At 40.2% G+C, this 21,908-nt stretch overlaps 2 protein-coding genes across 2 annotated transcripts; both read left to right on the top strand.

Moving 5' to 3' along the window:
- The first annotated feature begins 796 nt into the window (after positions 1-796).
- LOC139222678 (E3 ubiquitin-protein ligase TRIM47-like) lies at positions 797-4,989 on the top strand. Its single transcript, XM_070854521.1, has 4 exons — positions 797-872; positions 2,994-3,638; positions 4,454-4,692; positions 4,821-4,989. Exons 2-4 carry the CDS (start codon positions 3,069-3,071, stop codon positions 4,903-4,905), a joined length of 894 nt encoding a protein of 297 aa, XP_070710622.1. The 5' UTR covers positions 797-872; positions 2,994-3,068; the 3' UTR covers positions 4,906-4,989.
- A 1,063-nt stretch (positions 4,990-6,052) lies between these two features.
- LOC139223220 (uncharacterized) lies at positions 6,053-20,986 on the top strand. Its single transcript, XM_070855195.1, has 29 exons — positions 6,053-6,089; positions 6,803-7,383; positions 7,615-7,710; positions 8,003-8,236; positions 8,384-8,531; positions 8,613-8,643; positions 8,787-9,178; positions 12,599-12,792; positions 12,940-13,021; positions 13,118-13,188; positions 13,496-13,583; positions 13,700-13,788; positions 13,988-14,075; positions 14,192-14,280; positions 14,370-14,457; positions 14,574-14,662; positions 14,862-14,949; positions 15,066-15,154; positions 15,244-15,331; positions 15,448-15,536; positions 15,736-15,823; positions 15,940-16,028; positions 16,125-16,256; positions 16,799-16,894; positions 17,048-17,151; positions 17,557-17,665; positions 17,990-18,134; positions 18,225-18,251; positions 19,575-20,986. The coding sequence occupies exons 2-29, from the start codon at positions 6,805-6,807 to the stop codon at positions 20,117-20,119; spliced, it is 4,047 nt and encodes a 1,348-aa protein (XP_070711296.1). The 5' UTR covers positions 6,053-6,089; positions 6,803-6,804; the 3' UTR covers positions 20,120-20,986.
- The last annotated feature ends 922 nt before the right edge of the window (positions 20,987-21,908 follow it).

Below are 21,908 nucleotides of genomic sequence, written 5' to 3'. Positions count from 1 at the left end.
TTCCCAAGGACCAGCTTTTCCCCTAAGTTATCCTATATCTAGGACCAGTTTCTACACAGTGGAGAATGGTGGAGTGCAGGTATTTAAAAAAGAATCATAACCTGTAACCCCAAAAACTAATGTAGTTAATTCAATGATATACTCCTCAGTCTTGAAAGTAACACCCAGTTACTAGTGTGAGTGGTAAGCTAAGCTAGTTAGCTGAGCGTGCTAACAATTTGAGCTTACTTGAGAATAGAGAAACACCGACATTTTTCCTTACATTTTGAGTATTGTGTTTTTGGTTTTGGAAAAGCTAAAAAGGAAAATACATCACAATCCAAACTCTTTAAGTCTCGAATGTCTCCCTGTAGAGCCTAGTTACTTGGATAATCGCAAAACGGTCACCTATAATTTGCATCCGCATAGTTTAGACTGTCCTACGAATTCAAAGGACTCATCAGGTGAAGGTATAATCAGTCTCAGTAGTCGGCATCAGTATCAGTACGTAATAAGTGATTTTGCAATGCTGTCATGACATAATATGTTTTTTTTTTGTTCATTTTAATGCCATTCTATGATCATACATTGACTTTCTTCATAAAAAATAAAGGTGAAATAAGGTATAAACTTTTTCTTTTGTATTGTTACTGTACTAAAATAAATATATCCAGAGGTTTTGTTGCCCTTGTTTGGAGTTGCAGCTGAACTGATATAAAGAAACCTCACCCAGCTACCCACTTTATCAGGTGTATCTGGGTTTATGAGGATCCAGGAAATGACAGAGTCCAGCAGGGCTGCTCTTTTCTCCAGCAGTGTGAAACGACAGATAAGAGAGCAACTCGACACTGTTCGAGCCTCAGGAGTGACAAGCTGGAATTTATACATGAAAGGTAAGCAAGACTTATGTTTTAATTTTCTAGTATTTACAAGTAAAGTTTTGATTAATGTGATATGTCATTGTCAAATGGAAGTTAAAAGCTGTGTGGCTCATTAAACTAAAGCTTTTTTTAAAGTTTGTTTTTAGTTCACCTAAGTTATGAGTCAGTCAGTTAGACCATTTTTAGCCACTCAGGATATTCAAACATAAATCCAGAATTGTATTTTTACTCCAAATAGTTTTACTGAATGGACTTCTGGCCATCCTGAATTAATCTTTTACCAGAATCATAGAGAATACTCAATTCTGATTGGTCAGGGGATGTTCAGTGTTTTGAAATCACCACGTGGCTCTCCTCACACGGGTTTCCTCACCACTCCTCTGAATGTATGCCAGTCTATGGTAAATACTTGAAGGCTTTTCATTTCCTTGTACTGTGCCTTGTACTTGTTATGTTCAACAGAAGTCTAATGTCCCATAAGTATTTTCCTACCAATAATGGACAACTGATGCAAATCATACGATGTTGTGTATCGAGACCCAAAACTACATACATAAGATAAGCAAATAAAGAATATTATATGTTTTCCATATTCATTATATTTCTCTTGATAAATTCTACCCTTCCTGTCTCCTGAGTGACTTTTGGGCCCTTTAAGGACATGCATAGCCTCTGTAAAGTTACAACCTCGGTAAGTGTGTGTGTGTGTGTGTGTGTGTGTGTGGGGGTGTGTGTGTGTGTGTGTGTGTGTGTGTGTGTGTGTGTGTGTGAGTGAGTGTGTGTGTGTGTGTGTGTGTGTGTGTGTGTGTGTGTGTGTGTGAGTGAGTGAGTGTGTGTGTGTGTGTGTGTGTGTGTGTGATGTCATTGGGATTCTAGAAATCTAGAATCGATGACATGTCATCATCACACAGCTTCTCAGGTTCAGGACTGGATTTCACACCAGAAACAACTCAACTACTGAGGACTAGTACGCATCTGTGAACATGGAAGAATTGCAAATAAGCACCGGATTTGAAGAAGGTAGACTGGACATAGTCCCAGAGAACAAAAACCACTCTGAAGTCGCGACGGCTGAACCTCGAGCACCAGAGGCCGTCCCAGAGAAGGGGAACAGCTCTGAGGTCTCCTTGGACCAACCTCTAACATCTCTGGACTCTGCTGGTCCTTCTGCCTCTGGCTCTGAGTCGACAGCCGAGGCAGGAAGTGAGAAGCAGCTCCGGCTGTTTGTGACCCTGCTGACGGTGAGAGTGCTGACAAAGTGTCAGGCTCTGCACAGCCGTAGCCAGGAAGAGTGGGTCTCACACGTCAAGAGACTCGTCAGTCAAACAATGGAGGGACTTACTGCGGTGGAAGGCTTCTGCCCGGACACCAAGAGCACCAAAATTGTCTGCAGGGCTGTTGTGAAACACCTGAGGAAGAAGTTCTGCGGCAGGCGCCTACTGGAGTCTATAATATCATTACAGGATCCAGATGTGGATGCAGCCATTGTCCAGTCTTTGCAAGCACACATCAAGGACTTATCTGCTCGGCTTGCAAACAAAGATCCCTCACGCTGTCGGTGGAAAGATCTGCTCCAAGTCATGGCTTTTGCTGCAGGTTTACTCGCTGCCTTCTTTGTAATTGCTCTCATACCATAAAGCAGCACGGTGGCAGCTGCCGATGTAGGACTACAGCAATATGTTTGTGTACTATATTGTGTTTATTGTTTCATTCCGGGTACTCCGGCTTGCTTTCAAACCTCCAATTCTGATAAGAAAAATGTTAAATTGTATTTCTGATGTCTGAGGTACTTCTTAAATTAGAGTTATTGGGCAGGCAATGTGGATTAGCTGACCTCAACACACACACACCTAACAGGACAACTGTGGAAAACTACACTTGTACTTGAACTACACAATTTAGATATGATTTACTGTTTAACCATTCACAGCCATCATCTTTAACCCACTTCCATTGGTTTCAGCGTTTCAATGTAAGCACATCAAAAAACATTAAGCAACAATAGATTCAAAGCAATTGGAGACTTTGCAAGACTTATTAAAATTAGGAATCAGGTTAACTGTGGTTTCCCCCTGCCGGTCCAATCTGTCCCCCTCATATATGTGCTTATTGACATCTTTGTTTTCTGTACAGATCTGCTGTACTCAACAATGGAATACACCATCATCTGTGCATGTTGACACCACACCAAATCAGACCACACTGTGCATGTATGTGCACACACATGCAAATCCAGACAGTTCTGAGCCAATGTCAGAGCCTCCTGAGTGCTGCATCTGCCTGGATGAGTTCAGCAGCCCTGCTTCTCTCCCCTGTGGACACTGCTTCTGCCTGGGCTGTATAGACGGATACTGGAGGATCCATGGGGCGTACCTGTGCCCCCTCTGCAAGGCTTTTTTCCCCACCAGGCCACAGCTCAAAACAGTCCAATCACTACATGCTAGGCCTCCGGCTGAGGACGCAGCTGTGCCTTTAAAAGCTGGAGAGGTTCCCTGTGATTTCTGCCCAGCAAAGCATAGAGCAGTCAAATCCTGCCTGCAGTGCCTGGCCTCATACTGTGCCACTCATCTGGAGCCACATTACCAGAATGAAGATCTTGGGTGCCATCTTCTGATCGGTGTGGTGAAGAACCTGGAGGACTCTGTGTGTAGCGTGCATGGAAAGCAGTTAAACCGGTTCTGCAGGAGTGATCAAACCTGTATTTGTGCCATGTGTGCCCAGACAGAACACAGGGGCCATCGCACTATTTCAATCAACAAGGAAGCTACAAAGAAGAAGGTAAAGTCTAACGAAGGCACAACACCAGGAAAATAAAGATCTGTCTGGTATGACCAGTAGCAAATGATGGCTAATGTTAGATGTATTCTGTAGCCAGTCAGGCAGTTTGCTGACTACAGCTCAGTATTTTAACAAAATGCTAAAATATTGTTTAGCGAAACTCCAAACAGCTTAACAGTAGTTTAGCATTTAACAAGATCCCACAGGGTAACAGTCTCTGCAAAAGTTACATTGTGCTGTTTTAAATCACTCCAATGTTCACTGTATTTAGATGATTTTAAGAATCAAATAGAACCAATGACCAAATTCATGTTGATGAGAGCACTCAAAGACCTGAAACCAAGGCTGAAGCTTTCAGCTATTTGTCATTATGATTATTATTGTATTTGACCACTTGAGTAAAGCGAAGGAGGGTAAGTATAAATATCACTTCTATGACAGAAAGCAGCAGCTTTTAGAGAACATCTGGTCTTAAATGTGAAATACAATAGCAAAAACCACTGGCATGACATAGTCCAATTATTTCAAACATACTCTCATTTAATCGCATGCTCATACAAAAAGGCTGTTATTCATTTGACAGTCATGGTGATTACAAAACAAACCTAACATCGTTGAAGAGCGAAACCACAGCAAATTACTCTGACAAACGTTGATCCAGCTTTGTGGGTTGAAGGTCTTAGAGCAGGCCTGCTTTGTATCAGCTGTCAGAGGAATATAAGATCAAACTGACATCAGCGGTGGGGGTGTAGTCGGGATTGCAACATGCTTCAGAGAGAACACTGGCAACACTGACACAATGTTTTTTTCCACAGGTTAAACTAAAACGGAGAGGGACGAAGCTTCAGCAAGCCATTCAAGAGAGACTGTGTAAAGTTGAGAAAATCAAGCTCTCTGTAGACCTCCAGAAACATCCAAAAGAAGCATGTGCGCAAAATAAAGAGCTCATCAGGCAGCTGGAAGAAGAAATCTCTGAGCTGCAGAGGAAAGAAGCTGAGCTGGAGCAGCTCTCACAGACCGAAGACAACCTCCACTTCCTACAGGTTTACGTCAGGTCGAAAGTCAACAAATCACTTTTCATTCGCTGATTTTCTTTTAATAAACAAAATTTTGTGACATAAAACACTGTGCAATGACCACTGTTCCTTTAATGCATGTCCCCCCTCTGTCTTGTCCCTACAGAGATTTCTACAAACTGCATGTTGATGAATCACCGGGAGCACTGGAACCAAGATCTCACATCATCTCACATCTCCACCCTGGTTAAGAAACATAGAAATAGCTATATTTCTTAATGAAACTGAAGAAAGCAAAATTCCCATTTTGAAGAGGAGCACTAGAAAGCACCTTGACTGGAAACATGTCATGGGATGTGCTCGGCCCAGGACAGGAGGGCTCTGCAGAACCGTCCAGTACATCATTAGTACCACGCATCAATGATACTGGTGAAGTGAGTTGCCTGCTCAGAATAGATATTCAAAGATGAAACCCAGCCTATATTAAGTATCCTCTGTCGTACCACCAGACCACAGAGCAGCTTCCATCTGCAGGCTGTAAAACTCTTAACGCATCCACCATATTTTTTTTTCTCATGTAGTAATTGGGACTAAAATAACCATGTACCTTGTATATCATGCTAATTAGTGAGTCTTTCTGCTAAGGTAAGCTAGCTGGCTGCTGGACGAAGCCTCATATTTATCAGGATTGATCTTGTCATCTGACTCTCTGCCCGAGAGTGAATGAGCGTATTTCTCAAATTTTTTGGGATTAATTTGAATGTATTCTGTGTTGAATTGCAAGCACGATGTGTAACATTCCTCCAATAGCTCAATGAGAATATATTGTATCTATGTAATGTATGTCTGGGTGAATGATGTTATTTATAATAAGGATGATATGAGTTTACCTGCAGAACAGTGTTTCACTATTTAAATCCATTCATGTTTGTTTTTCTTTTTTTGGGCGAATGAATAAAATGTCAAACCCTACTCTTCTTATGCAAAACAACCAAAACAGCACATTTCTGGCTAAACAAAACATAAATCAATACTTTATTGTTTTGTTGGAGTTATGTTTTTGCCTCACATACTGAAAACAGAAACTACAGACAGTAATCACTTTCAGTGTAAACCTCACAGTCTAACAGAGTTGTAAACATAAAACCTCAATAAGTGTCCCAACAAAACCAAGCAACCTTTGGCAGGTCCAATATTTGATCTGTGCAAACTTGTTCAACATGCAACACACCCTGCAACAGACAAACAGATGATTTGGTTACACACTTGCATAGCCACATGCCTCTTTCAGTGAAAGGAGGTGTGTGCCAGAGCTTTTGAAGAGAAATGAAACTTAACAGAGGGAGGAAGACCCAAAGGAAGTACATTCTCTGTGTGAGCAGAGAGAGAAAGAGACAGACACCTGGGAGATAAGGAACGTCTCGATAGCTCAAAGGTAACATTATACTCCACATGTTGTGATCATGATCAGATGTCATTTCATGTTTTTACCTCACTAATTGTTTAGGAAAGTGCTTGTTTGTTCATTAAGTGTTTTGTTACTTTCTGCTATTGGGATTTAACACATACACATACACACACACACACACACACACACACACACACACACAAGCGTGATTCAGTAATGCTGTAGAGCTACACTGTTGTTTCCTGGTTGTGCAGAAAGAAATGTACTATGTTGTCTTGACTGTTGAAATCTGACCAGTGGAAACGTGAATAAATAATGAGACATGCAATAATCTATATCTTTTAAAAACCTGTACGAGCAAGCCTGCGTCCTGCTATCTATCCAGTCTCTCTTCATAATAGAGAAGAGTAACTAGTCGTAGGTGTAGTGGCTGCAGTAGTAGTTGTACTTTTTCTTACTTGTACAACACAACATCCAAAAATCTCTGCAAATGGTGAAGAAATCATTGAATTCTAGGAATTAAATGACCTCTGCAACTATGGTATTTCATTATTTCTGTATAATATATATAATTTTGTATAATAATTGAATGTGCAAATTCAGCTCAAAGACTTTTCCAATTAAAACTTTAACTAAATATTCATGTGTCAAAGGCATTAGACATTAGAGTCAGTGAAGTGACTCTAACTCTTCTCTACTTGTGCTTTACTACACTTCCCCTCGGTTCTCTCTATAAGCAGATATGGCCTCCGCTCAAGCATCGCCCATCGAGACCACCGCACTGGAGAAGCATCTAATGTGCACCATCTGCATGGATCTGTTTGTGAATCCTGTCACAACAACATGTGGCCACTCTTTTTGTAAGGAATGCCTGGACCGCAACTTTAAATTCAACGACATGATGTGCCCCCTATGCAAGGACCATCTGAGGAAAACCCCAGACGTGAACATTGTCCTGAGAGCCATCGCCGAACAGCTGAAGAACACCCCGGAGAAATACAACGAAGACAAGTACACCGGGGCGCCTGGCGAGGTGGCCTGTGACATTTGCACAGAGCTTAAGCTGAAGGCCAAGAAGTCCTGCCTTGTGTGTCTTGCCTCGTACTGTTCGATCCACCTCGAGAATCATTCCTCAACTAAAAGGCTGAAGGGCCACAAGTTGGTGGAACCAGTGGAGAACTTGGATGAGAGGGCCTGTCTGCAGCATGGACGCCCTTTGGAGCTCTACAGCAGGAAGAGGGAGAAATGCATCTGTGTACTCTGCATGGAGGAAGGTCAGGATGAGGTTGTTTCTACTGAAGATGAATGGAGCACAAAGAAGGTGAATTAACATTTGCAAGGCCTTGTCATTTTTTTAAAATCTTGATAGAAGTGTACATTTCCTTAAATATATTGTGGTATGTTGGATAAACTGAATTGCAAACACACCAAAGAGAGGTACCCAAATGACGAGAAAGTGTGTGAAATTGTCGATCATGTTAAATCACAGCATGTACTTGAAAAGGAGAATGTTTGATGTTGGGATACTGACTTGCTTTTTTGTTTACGACAGGCCAAGCTTGAAAACACCAAGACAGAGTTACAAGAGACAGTTAAGAAGAGAAAAACACGAATGAGTGAAATTGATGCATCTCTAACGAGCTGCAAGGTAAGCTGCAACTGAGACAAACATTTCTGAGCCTCGATTGAAAAGCCAGTCAGATCAGTCAAGGTTACAGGAACAACAAAGGAACAACTGCAAAGTATCAATAGTGTCTGCTACAAATGATAATATAGCTTCTTGGGCTAGTTGGTATTTAGTCAAATTATGGCTATTCTGGACAAATCAGGTCAAATTTGATATGTAAAATCAAACCACAGGTGCCTTAATGCAATCCACAAGACAGAAAAACAGAGGTCAAATGTCAGATGGACAATGCTCGTCTTTCTCCCATTTTCAGGACCTGATAGATGACGATTGGTGGGATATTGAGGCTGTGTTCACTGCTGTGATCGCCATTGTGGAGGAAGCCCAGGCGAGAGCTCTTCAGCCACTGAAGGACAGGAGGCAGATTCTGGAGAAAGAGGCAAAAGCCCTCAAAGAGGAGCTGGAGGCAGAGATTGACATGCTTGAGAAGGCCATCTCTGGGCTGGATGACATATCTGTGCTTGAGGACCACGTCCTATTCCTGCAGGTGAGAGGAAACCTCTGACTTCAAACCACTTTGTGGCTGATATATGTCTACCAGATGAAGAGAGCACCTTTCCAGAAGGATATCTTTGCAGTCTGCAACTGCTGGTTGGTTTATCCTCTCTTTCTTTCTCTTTTCTTCCTGTCCCAGAGTTACCCGTCGCTTCCAGACCTGGACAATAACAAAGACTGGACAGAGGTAGAGCTGGACACATCGCTGTCATTTGGCACCATGACAAAAACCACAACAGCCATGTTGAAAAATGTTCAATTGGAAGTGGAGAAGCTCACCTCCATTGGTAAGACTGAAGTACTGATCGTCAATTTTATACACTAGAATTTCAACTTCATTGATATAAAACTATTTCCTCACTTCACAGAGCTGAAGAGAATTCCAAAGTTCTCAGGTGTGTGACATAATCTGTTTCTTCCTACCAATATCCTTTAAAATACAGACTTTTGTGTTAAGATCTCATAACCAGATTCAACTTGTAATCAACAGTGGATGTAAAACTGGATCCGACCACTGCACACCAGCGCCTTGTTCTTTCTAGTGATGGGAAGGAAGTGAAAGATGGAGGTGAGGACAAAGAAATGGATGATGCTCCGGAGAGGTTTGACATTTTTGGCAGCGTCCTGGGGCTCAACAGTCTGACCTCTGGGAAATCGTATTGGGAGGTGGAGGTCAACAACAGGGCGGGGTGGGACCTGGGGGTGGCAAGGGGTGACGCAAACCGCAAAGGACACCTTTTGCTGAACCCAGAGAACGGTTACTGGGTCACCGTACATTACGACGACGACAAGTACGCAGTCATGACAGCACCACCACTTCGTCTCTCCCTGAGAGACAAACCTGTGAAAGTGGGAGTGTTCGTGGATTACGAGGAAGGTCTTGTGTCCTTCTACGATGTGACGGCTCAATCTCAAATCTACTCGTTCACTGAATGTTCGTTCACTGGCAACATCTTCCCATATTTCAGTCCACATGTAAGACAAGATGAGAAAAACACAGATCCGTTGATTATTTCTGCAGTGAAACATTGTGAGGAGGACTTGGATTTGTCATGAAGGATGTGTAAATTTGTGTCCCAGTCTCAGAGAGGGCATCAAATTTAGGTAAAAAATTGGTAGAATGTCTCCAATTATATGAAAACAAACAGCCTTGGGGAGCAACATCCTGTACATGTAATGTAGACTATTTTACCTACATTTCCCAGTGCATTAGGGTATCATAGCTACTCAATAAATAATAAAACCTTTTTAGCCGGAAGATATTTTTTCCACTTAGTAGGGAGGGTGTAATTAAATACACAATAATGGGTGCATTAAAATTCATTAAGCATTGTATATAAGAAATGCTTTTGACTGCTAGTACTGCTATGGAGAAATTAACACTTTAGTGGGTGGATCCACACATCTGCCAATGGCGTCACACCAACAAAGATAATAAAAACAAAAAAAAAATAGCTTGTGCATTGATTTAGACCTGAGATAAAAATGCTGACCAACAACTGCCAGTGAAATATAAATGCCTATGGTTGCTATGGTCAGTAAAGTAAAACCTGAATGCTGTAACACCAGGTTGAACTTGAGGCTCTAAGCCAAAATGTGAAGTCTTGATCTCATTCTGTGATCTGGGCCAAGCAGCTTAACTAACACTGAGCCAGAAGTTAAATGCATTCGTGGGTTTATCTGCAGTTGCACTGTAATGCATGACCTTTGGAGCCTCTTAGAACTTGAGGAATAAAAACAATAGACTTCAGGGATGTTCAAAGTGCAAGAACTGACCTGTACGTGGACTTCAGGCATGTGAATGCGCTTTACAAGTGGTGATTATGAAGGTGATGAGGGCAAATCAACTTATTCTACTGTAATATCCTATAATATATCCTAGAATATATTCTAAATGAACAATCAAGTGTGTCTACATACCGATTGCCTGATTATTTACAAATCATTTGTTTACTTTTTTTTTTTTTGTGAAATCTCAAAATCTAAATAAAAAACCTTCTGTGAGTTTTGATTTTGATTTGACCATTTTCAGCACATTTGTGTTACACAACAATTGGGGGGGGGGGGGATTTTTTCTGGAACTGAAAGTGAAAGAAAAAACCCTCAACACCACAGAGAGGAAACAATTGTAGAGGCAGGGGGGCAAAGAGACAACCCATGAATATATTTTCTTGTTTCTTGAGTCTTTTATCCGCTCAGATCATAAATAAATAAATAGATTAGACATGATTCTGACAGTGGACAGAGATCAAGCTGTTAAAACCACGTGTGCTTTTATATATATATATATATATATATATATATATATATATATATATGATATATTATTTACAAACACATGAGAGGGTGTAATACTATCTAGCTGAATGGCCCATAACTGCTTTTTGTACATGTGCCGGGAAATGAATGTTGATTTTGTCCTGTGTGTTTACACCACACATTATCTTAACTTATTTATTTGAATCAAATGATATGTAAACTCATCAAAAAGTCTTTCAGGTCTTGCTTAAGAAAACCAAATCACAGTAGTTGTTGTAAGATGGCTTCTGGAGCTATTGGAGGAAACCATCGGGGTTGTTTTGGCTGAAATGAAACTGAAACAGTTCAGGATGCACAGATAGAAGGAGGGAAGGGAATTGAGAGGCAGATCGCACGGGAGCATCGAGGCGAGAGCACAAGGTAAGCTGCAGAGAGATCTGATGTTGTTGTTTTGATTTAAAGCACTCTGTGATGTCTGCAACATAAGGCAACGGTTAAATACTGAGTGACTTGTTCTTTTTTTGCAAAAGCATAGCCAGTTGTGGAAGTAAATAATATTAGAAATCTTTGAAAGAAATGATTTAGATATTTAAATGGTTTCAGATGTCAGTTTGTTAGTTTATTTTGTTATTTCAACAAGTGTCTCGCAAAAACACCAAATTCAGCAGCGTGAACCTCATCATGTTACCTGCTGTTGTCCAGGTTGTGTAACAGTATGATTATGATGCAAACAAAGTGCAGGGTGGTGCCAGAGAGTAAGAGGAAGTGCAGGCAGTAAGACAAAGTCTGTGGTATACCACAGTTTCAGGGCGTGTGATAAATACACAGAACAGGAACGTCTGTGTGCGTTGTAGTGCTGCCCTCTTCCTGCTGTGATAGAGGACTAGTTTCCTCTAATGACATACTTATTGATCTTATCATACTGCCTGTTTGAGTTAATATTGGTAAATATTATTATTGAATATTTTTTTCCTATGTTTATTTCATAGTATATGAAATAGCGACAAAAAAACTACACTATCCCACTATATAATAATATAAAATCTGGTCTTTTTGTGGTTTGATCTCATTTTACTTTATCTAAACACTTACTCCACCAGTTAAAGCTGATTCAGTCCCATTTTAAGAAAAACCCCCTCAACAATACTGACTGATGTTTTCTTAGACATTATCCACAACAACACCTAATTTTCAATTCATTTCATTCTGTTTTTCAGGTTTTGGTGTCCAGCTGTGTTAGTCGACACTGTGTAATGTACTCACCATCACTAGAGGGCGACTGATCACTGTCTAATCTATGTGCTACACATCTGTGTTGCACATAAGCAACACAGATCATTAAATCGCTAAATAAGCAATTGTGGAAATGAAAGAAATAGAATGAGCATTAACTTGGGTTTTATTTTCTTTTATTTCTTTCTCTTTCATTTTTTTAATCAAAATCCCAGAAATCAAGCTGTGAAACACTGTAAGTTGTTTCGAGTACAGAATCCTAAAGAGGGAATAAAACAACCTAAAAATGAAAAACAGAAGAAGAATGAAAGAAATCCCGTATTTGACGAATAAATCTATTCACTTGACTTCTACAGATAATCAGCACATCAGACATGAGCCTCCAAGTTTGCAGCTGAGAGCGAACAATTCAGTTACCTTCCCAAACTGACCTAGGTGGGACCTCCAATCAGAGTAGAGGAGCCTTTCATCACTTCTGGTACGCAACTGATTCTTGTTCTGTGTTCATCTGTGCGCCTTGGTTACTAACTACATGAATCACTGGTGTCTCCACTTCACCTGTTGCACACGTCCAAACGTACAGGAAGTAGACAGTACTAGTAAAAGATTGGGAAAGAAATGACAAGAGACTTCTAGTGCTCTGCAGTGACAACATTTGTTTTACAGAGACAATTTGGTTATTATTTTTACCCCCATATCACTGTTAACTCCATTTAACTTCACAGTACAATAAACCACAGATCTCTCAAACTACTGAATAGTGAACATGGTGGTCTTTTCACTTCAGCTTTTACTCAGAGCCTCAAATATAGCATTTACTTTAACAAAAAGCAAAATAAGTCTTTAATGATGTCTTAAACAGATACAACATACTCATCATCGGACATGAGCCTCCAGGTTTGCCATTGCGGCTGGTCCAAATGTACATCATACCAAGGCCTGAGAGTTCACCAGGGCAAGATGGGATGCACGCCAAAGGGACTGAGGATCCCAGAGAGTGGGAACCTCTTTTGGCAGAACAGCGGACAAATAACAAACATTTCTGTCAAGAAGGAGGTAGATCCAAGCAAAATATTTTATGCTAACTTAAAGTTTGCACATCAGTTCAGAACTTGTTGTCTGCTATATAAAATGTGTACTGTTGCTAAAGCTGTAGGATGATTTAAGAAATAAATCAGAACATCTTCCACCTCTCTCTCACAGAATGTGCCCGAGCCTCCAAACATCACCACCCAAATGTTCCCTGCAGATACAGATGCCACATTGCTTGGGATGATGAAATCATGTATGCATTATAATAATGGTTTAATCATAAGAGGAAGCAATGCTTAGAAAAACCAAGCAGCTGTGTTTAACAGCAGCCCATCCTCTCTCCCTACAGTGCACTCACTGCGAATGGCCTCAAACCCGGACAAAACTTGCGGAGCCCTTTATTTCATGAGTGACGCAGAGGTATGAGAGATTACCGACTTGTTTAAAGATCCTGCTGTGGATAAAAAAAAGTTTAGATGCGCTCGGATGTACAGAATTTTATTTGCCTTTTATTTCTGTAACCCTGTGGCTTCCTCTAAAAAGCATCGCTTTTCTTGAATAATCAGCCATGGAAAATGTTACTTTATCTAACAGGTTTTTGTCCATTACACAGAACTGATTCATTACAGGATGACTCAATGGATTTGTAAAAACTGGTTCATGGTAATACTGAGTGATCCTGAGAAGTAAAACACATAAAATCTCATTTTCCACTTTTCTCTGACAGCCAATCCTGATGCCCATGGCACAAACCTTCAACACCCAAATGAATCCTGCAGCTGCAGAGGTCAAAGTGAAGGAGGAAAACCAATCATGTATGCTTTAACTGTAATTAACAACTGCAATTAATTCATACCAGAAACAGAATACAGTTCAACACACACAATTTAAAGAGGCCTTGTTTCACACTAGCTGTTGTCTTTCTCTGCAGTGTTTGGAACTCCACAGCAGTGCCATGAAACCACCACCTACTTGTCCAAAGGTCATCGAGCACTTGATTTCTCCACTGATGCACAGCAGGTACACCAGATTCTCAACTAGTCTAAATGTCGTGCTGGAGAGAAAATCCAGTTTCAGCTGTTCAAAATCAACGTTATAGGATAACTTGATTAGTAAAAACTGGTTTAAGTGTCATGGTAACACTGAGTGATCCTGAGAAGTCAGCAAAGCTTTGTTGAGCAAAACACGTAAAATCTCATTTTCCACTTTTCTCTGACAGCCAATCCTGATGCCCGTGGCACAAACCTTCAGCACCCAAATGAATCCTGCAGCTGCAGAGGTCAAAGTGAAGGAGGCAAACCAATCATGTATGCGTTAACTGTAATTAACAACTGCAATGTATTCATACCAGAAACAGAATACAGTTCAACACACACAATTTAAAGAGGCCTTGTTTCACACTAGCTGTTGTCTTTGTCTGCAGTGTTTGGAACTCCACAGCAGTGCCATGAAACCACCACCTACTTGTCCAAAGGTCATCGAGCACTTGATTTCTCCACTGATGCACAGCAGGTACACCTGATTCTCAACTAGTCTAAGTGTCGTGCAAAGCTTTGTTGAGCAAAACATGTAAAATCTCATTTTCCACTTTTCTCTGACAGCCAATGGTGATGCCCATGGCACAAACCTTCAACACTAAAATGAATCCTGCAGCTGCAGAGGTCAAAGTGAAGGAGGCAAACCAATCATGTATGCTTTAACTGTAATTAACAACTGCAATTAATTCATATCAGAAACAGAATACAGTTCAACACACACAATTTAAAGAGGCCTTGTTTCACAGTAGCTGTTGTCTTTGTCTGCAGTGTTTGGAACTCCACAGCAGTGCCATGAAACCACCACCTACTTGCACAAAGCTCGTAGAGCACTTGATTTCTCCACTGATGCACAGCAGGTACACCAGATTCTCAACTACTCTAAATGTCGTGCTGGAGAGAAAATCCAGTTTCAGCTGTTCAAAATCAACGTTATAGGATAACTTGATTAGTAAAAACTGGTTTAAGTGTCATGGTAACACTGAGTGATCCTGAGAAGTCAGCAAAGCTTTGTTGAGCAAAACACGTAAAATCTCATTTTCCACTTTTCTCTGACAGCCAATGGTGATGCCCATGGCACAAACCTTCAGCACCCAAATGAATCCTGCAGCTGCAGAGGTCAAAGTGAAGGAGGCAAACCAATCATGTATGCTTTAACTGTAATTAACAACTGCAATGTATTCATACCAGAAACAGAATACAGTTCAACACACACAATTTAAAGAGGCCTTGTTTCACAGTAGCTGTTGTCTTTGTCTGCAGTGTTTGGAACTCCACAGCAGTGCCATGAAACCACCACCTACTTGTCCAAAGGTCATCGAACACTTGATTTCTCCACTGATGCACAGCAGGTACACCACATTCTCAACTAGTCTAAGTGTCGTGCAAAGCTTTGTTGAGCAAAACATGTAAAATCTCATTTTCCACTTTTCTCTGACAGCCAATGGTGATGCCCATGGCACAAACCTTCAACACTAAAATGAATCCTGCAGCTGCAGAGGTCAAAGTGAAGGAGGCAAACCAATCATGTATGCTTTAACTGTAATTAACAACTGCAATTAATTCATATCAGAAACAGAATACAGTTCAACACACACAATTTAAAGAGGCCTTGTTTCACAGTAGCTGTTGTCTTTGTCTGCAGTGTTTGGAACTCCACAGCAGTGCCATGAAACCACCACCTACTTGCACAAAGCTCGTAGAGCACTTGATTTCTCCACTGATGCACAGCAGGTACACCAGATTCTCAACTACTCTAAATGTCGTGCTGGAGAGAAAATCCAGTTTCAGCTGTTCAAAATCAACGTTATAGGATAACTTGATTAGTAAAAACTGGTTTAAGTGTCATGGTAACACTGACTGATCCTGAGAAGTCAGCAAAGCTTTGTTGAGCAAAACACGTAAAATCTCATTTTCCACTTTTCTCTGACAGCCAATCCTGATGCCCGTGGCACAAACCTTCAGCACCCAAATGAATCCTGCAGCTGCAGAGGTCAAAGTGAAGGAGGCAAACCAATCATGTATGCGTTAACTGTAATTAACAACTGCAATGTATTCATACCAGAAACAGAATACAGTTCAACACACACAATTTAAAGAGGCCTTGTTTCACAGTAGCTGTTGTCTTTGTCTGCAGTGTTTGGAACTCCACAGCAGTGCCATGAAACCACCACCTACTTGTCCAAAGGTCATCGATCGATTGATTTCTCCACTGATGCACAGCAGGTACACCAGATTCTTAACTACTCTAAATGTCGTGCTGGAGAGAAAATCTTTTTCAAAAATTTGGCCCAGCTTGTACTGAGTGCTTTTATCCATTAGGTGGGGCAACTGGCCCGTGAGCTCCCAACATCCACAGATCAGGAGACAATAGTGCGACCAAAGAAGAAAGAGAAGGAGAAAGAGAGGGAGAAAGAGAAGGAGAAAGAGAGGGAGGCTCAAAAACTGGTAAAGGTACGACATTGTTAATAATACATTTTATTATTTTTAGCCAAAACTGTGGCTCTATGGTGGCAATGTCAGTCTTTAAGTTGGCCAGTCAGTCCACCACTTTAGTCCAGACTGGAATATCTAAAAACAATACCACATGGATCACTATAACATTTAGTAAAGACATTCGTGGTCCCCAGAGGATGAATCTGAAAGACTATGGCCAACCTCTGACTGTTTATCTAGTGCCACCACGAGGACAAAGTTTTCAGTTATCCAGTGAAAGGCTTCAGCATCTACTCAATTGGTTACCACAAAGCTTTGTACAGACATTCACGATTATCAGATGTTGCATCCTAATGACGTTAACGATGATGTTAGCATGCTGACATTAGCTCTTTGTGCTAATGTCAGCATGCATTAGCCTCACAGATGCAGCATGGTTGTACCCTCTTAGTCTTGTGAGACTGGGGTGGGCACGGTATACATTCTACTTGTGCGTATACATGCAAGTGGTCACTGCGATGTGTGCATACTAATATAAGCGCTTCTTGTCTTCATTCAAGGCAAAACAAGACAGGATGAGGGCTGATTTACAGCTGAGAGTTCAGATGAGAGAACACAAGATGGCTGAAGTCAGATCATCTGTAAAAGCCTGCAAGGTAAGCAGCAGGAGATTTTTAACTTTTACATTGCCAGCTGGAATTGGCTCCAGCTAATACGCAAGGTGGCTAAGTGGTAAAGACAATGGATGGATGGATGAATGATTTTAGTGTGTATTAATATTTCAACCTCACTCTCCATTGTTCTTTCAGGGCAGCTTGGATGTTGAATGGCTGGAGATCAACAATGTTTTCTCAGAGGTGATGAGAGTTGTGGAGGACGCTCGCCAGAAGGCCCTTCAACCTATGGAGGAAAGGTCGGTTATGTGTGGCTCAGGTTATAAAACTGATATAATGTATAACATTAAAGGTCCCATATTCATTTCTTTTTAAAGTTCATACTTGTGTTTGCAGGTCCTACTAGAACAGGTTTACATGGCGTGTGACATCATAAGGGGAGCCAAATCTAAATGTCATGTTGTCACACACATTTACTGAAAGGTGGAGCAAGAGAGAAAGAGAGAGGATGGTCTTTTCTCAGTTTGACAGTCTCTAGACACTGAAAAATTAAATGAAAAGACATTAAAAAGTGCATTTTGCAGAATATGGGACCTTTAACAACACCACAGTTTGGGGTCATCAGTGCTAAAAATGTACTGTATGCACTAATGACACTACACTTTTTTATTCAAACTAATTGTCTAATTGTCTAATGTCTTTAGGAGACACAGATTAAAGAGAGAAGGACATGACGTGATCAAGAAACTTCAGAAGGAAATTGACAAACTTAAAAAGGCCACTGATGAGTTGGACAAAAACCTCGACTTGCAGGTGAACCCCGAGAATCTTACATCCAAGCTTTTGGCCTTTTTAATGTTAAGTTACAAGATTCACAAAGCACAACCAAGCAACACATTCAGACACTATCAGGCTCTAGGGGACGCCAAACCAGTATTCACTGTTTTGGGCTCTATGACCACATCTGCATTTCTTAGGCGCAAGTTCAAGATTTACACATTAATTCATTATACGTTAGAAATATCATATCAACAAGTCTGTCTATTTCCACTTATCTGAGTTTTTGTTTTTTTGGATTTATTAAAACAACTTCATATTTGACAATGTCACATTTCTCTCGTGCACACACACACACAGGTTTCTCCTCTAACAGACATGGATGAATCTCAAGATTGGAAAAATCTAACTGTTGACACTTCATTCTCCTTCGGGACACTAAGGTCTACAACAGCAAACATGATCCAAAACATTCACCACCAACTGGAAAAACTCTCCTCTGTTGGTGAGTTTTCCTGAAGCTTGTCAATGTTTCTATTTAATTGAATCAAAGTCTGTATGATCAAATCTTTTAACATAATTTCTCTCTCCGCAGAACTCAAGAGGATTCCCACATTTGCAGGTGTGACTTTAAAAAATTTGACTATTTAAAAGGGTGTTGATACATTTTGATCATAAGACGCTTCACTTCAGTCCCGTAATCATGATTACAACTCATGGTTACACCCAGAGAGTTCAGGTTGGGGTGACATATTTTAGAAATGAAAACACAAAACAGTGAGATTGGCTGGTCTTCGGTGGCTTCACTGTCTTCAAAATCACAGTGGATTAAATATAAAATCTCAGTATATTTCATAGTAGTAGTAGTAGATAGTAAATATTCATCCATCCCATCCATCCATCCATTATCTATACACACACACACACACACACATATATACTGTATATACCAGTATATATATACCAGTATAATATTAGTATAAAATAATTATCTTATTTACTCACAACAATGACAGGAAGGATTCAATCTATAATTTTTCCTGTTTACATGCATGGTAGCTCACACTTTACGTCTCTCTGGCTTTGACTGCAATTGCACTGCAAAGATTTAATCTTTAACCAAAATACTGTTGCAAAGTACAAAGTACACATCGACAATTACGCATTAATCACAAACTATGAGTGCTTAATGACATTTACCAACCTGAAAGAATAAATAAAAACACAAAACAAAGAGTCAGCTACTCTTCAGTGGCTCTATTGCTAATTGCCCAAATCACATCCATTTTTATATAATTATCCAATGTTTCACAGTAACAACACTCGTGATGCACTGATTTTAACACTTAGTCTTCTGTGGAATTATTACAACAGCCATGGTATTTTGCTGACCTGGAAGTGTTGTAATTATCCTTCCACAGAATGAGGAACAGTGGACAAAAAATAAGCACCAATGCAACACTGGGTTAACCTTACCCAGAACCAATGGGGTGCTTAGACCCAGTGTCAGTGTTATTTTTACATTTGTGTTCGATTACTCGATCAAAACCCACTGTTGGGTGGTTTGCTACCCATTGGTACTAAGCTTACCACCATAAAACCATTGGTACAAGGTAAAGTTAAACCAGTATTGCATTGGTGCTTCTCTATTTTGACTGTAGGAAGGTCAATTTTTAATCCAGTGGTTTCTAGGGTGTACCTATAGAAAACATCAAAATATATCAGATTGATTGAAATACCTTAGTTGTTGCATTAATTATGGTATTGTTCTTGCGTTAAGTCTATGGTTAAGGTTTGGTTAGGTTTAGGCACAAAAAACACTTGGTTAGGTTTAGAAAAACATTGTAGTTTGGGTTAAAATTATTTTGCTATGGTTATGGTTGGTTATGGACTTTGGTCTCTCAATGCAATACACCATGATTCTATTTCCATTTTTCTACTGCAGTGGATGTAAAGCTGGACCCAGCCACGGCACACCAATGCCTGGTTCTCTCACCCGATGGGAAGACAGTGAAAGACGGAGGAAAGAACCAGAAAGTTCCTGATGCTCCAGAGAGGTTTGACATGTTTGGCAGCGTCCTGGGGCTCAACAGGTTGACCTCTGGGAAGTCGTACTGGGAGGTGGAGGTCAGAAACAAGACAGGATGGGATCTGGGTGTAGCAAGACGCAATGCAAAACGCAAGGGGAAACTCTCGCTGACCCCAGATAATGGTTACTGGGCGACTGTACACTATGAAGATAAAAAGTACGCTGCCCTCTCATCTCCACCCGTCAGCCTCTCCCTGACAGTGAAACCTCAGAAAGTGGGAGTGTTTGTAGATTACGAGGAAGGTCTTGTGTCTTTCTACAATGTGACAACTGAATCTCACATCTACTCGTTTACTGAGTGCTCGTTCAGTGGTGAGATTTTTCCATATTTCAGTCCACATCTTAAACAAAATGAGAAAAACGGTGATCCCCTGATCATCTCTGCTGTAAAAAAACAGTAGTTATATGAAGTTCAGGTGTTGCTGATGCAGGGAAAGTTAAAATGCACCACTCGATATGAAATGGAAGGATTTTAGTGGTATGAGCTTTCTTGAAAGTTGAGTTTTCAGGCCTGGTTATCTGAGCTGTCTTGTTTTTTTCTCCCAAACATTCTTATTAACATGTCAATGAAGAAGTTATGAATTCTTTGCTTCAGTTCACTTCTGTGTGCTATACATGATTACTGGCAGTTTGCGAAATGTGTCTATCTCAAACTGTAGAAGAAAATGAAAGTGTGTTTGTGATTATTTTTATTCTGGATTAATCTGCTTATTATTTTCTTCATTAATTGATTGTTTGGTTCGTACTAATATCTGTTTTGTCCAACCAACAACCCAAACTGCTAATTTTTTAAAAAGAAATTATAATAATTAAAAGTAAAAACAGCAAATTATGATATAATAATATATAATTATAGTGGAGCAAAACCTACAACATTCCCTGGAATGGTGGAAGTAGAAAGTGACAGGAGAAGGAAGCACTTAAGTAAGTTTTAGAGTACTTGAATAAATGCACTTACATTCCACCACTGATATTTGTCTACATTTTGCAACAGCATCTGGTGGCATTTCCATATTTCCCTTTTTAAATCAATTTAACAGATTATTTTGTATGTAAATATTCATCTGTTCAACTATTTGCCTCCAGTATGTTCATAATGGGGTTTAAAATGAGGCTGCTTCTTCTGCAGTCGCTCTAAATAGGCCATTTCACTGGTGTTACAATATACTTTATAGATTACATCAGTAGAACTGGGATTTGGGGAATATTTTCTATATTTTGTATTCTCTTTTTCATGATTTGGGTAAAGAATAAAGGAATTGAGCATGCTTGATTTTGTATTTGTCAATGTAACTGAAAGTCACAATGACATCCACTCTCACTACCTTCCTCCATTTATTTTGACAAAAAGAGGTGATAACAAAATGCTCTGGTCAATTTTGATCCTAATGTGAGCTTGTACACAAATCAGATAACACAGATAGATGTTAGCATACTTTAAAAAATAAGTTTAAAATAGCATGAAAAACGGCATAATTGGGCAGGACTCATAGTGGATGCTATAAAAATCCTCAACTGTAACATTTTGAATGACATTGTGCTCCATTTCAACATAATACATGCAAATTGTGCCAGATGTGAAGAATTGTGTGTATTGTTTTGATTTTGTGGTTTAGAACTGCAACCTGTATGTAAAGTAAGAAATGTGGTTGCGTTTCAGAAGACATTGCTCAATGGGTTGTGCAAGGAGTGGGTATGAAAGCACAGCTGATTACTTCACACTAGATGAAGTTGAAACATGGCAAAGCCACTCTTGGGAGAAATCTAGTTTGATTAATGAAAACTTCATTGAAAAAATTAGTTAGAACTACTTTGGGGGGGGGGAGGTAAATTGGCAAGGTACATGTGACACAAAATTATATAGATACCCCACTATTCATGGGAAAGTGTAAGGAATATTAGCTTTGGTTTTGTTGCAATGTCTAATGGTCAGACACCTGCCCACCGCAAACTAGAGTCCAGGTGGGGCTGTTGCACCGAGCAGTAACTCTCATTTGTCCAGGTAACTTCTAAAATAGCATACAGCTATTACAACTTATATACAACTAGTATGAACATTTGTTTCTAAATAGAAGCATGCACTGGACAAGGGTCAAAGGTGGTGGCTGCATGATGAATGCATTGCCTGAGCATCCTTCAAACATCCTTCAGGACAAAAGATACGGGGGCAGTGCTGGTGAAAGAGGGATT

Source organism: Pempheris klunzingeri, chromosome 23 (assembly GCF_042242105.1).
Source record: "Pempheris klunzingeri isolate RE-2024b chromosome 23, fPemKlu1.hap1, whole genome shotgun sequence".
In the NCBI taxonomy this organism is placed as follows: Eukaryota; Metazoa; Chordata; class Actinopteri; order Acropomatiformes; family Pempheridae; genus Pempheris; species Pempheris klunzingeri.
Note: the sequence above shows the minus strand (reverse complement) of the source record. Positions and strands in the feature narration are given on the sequence as shown.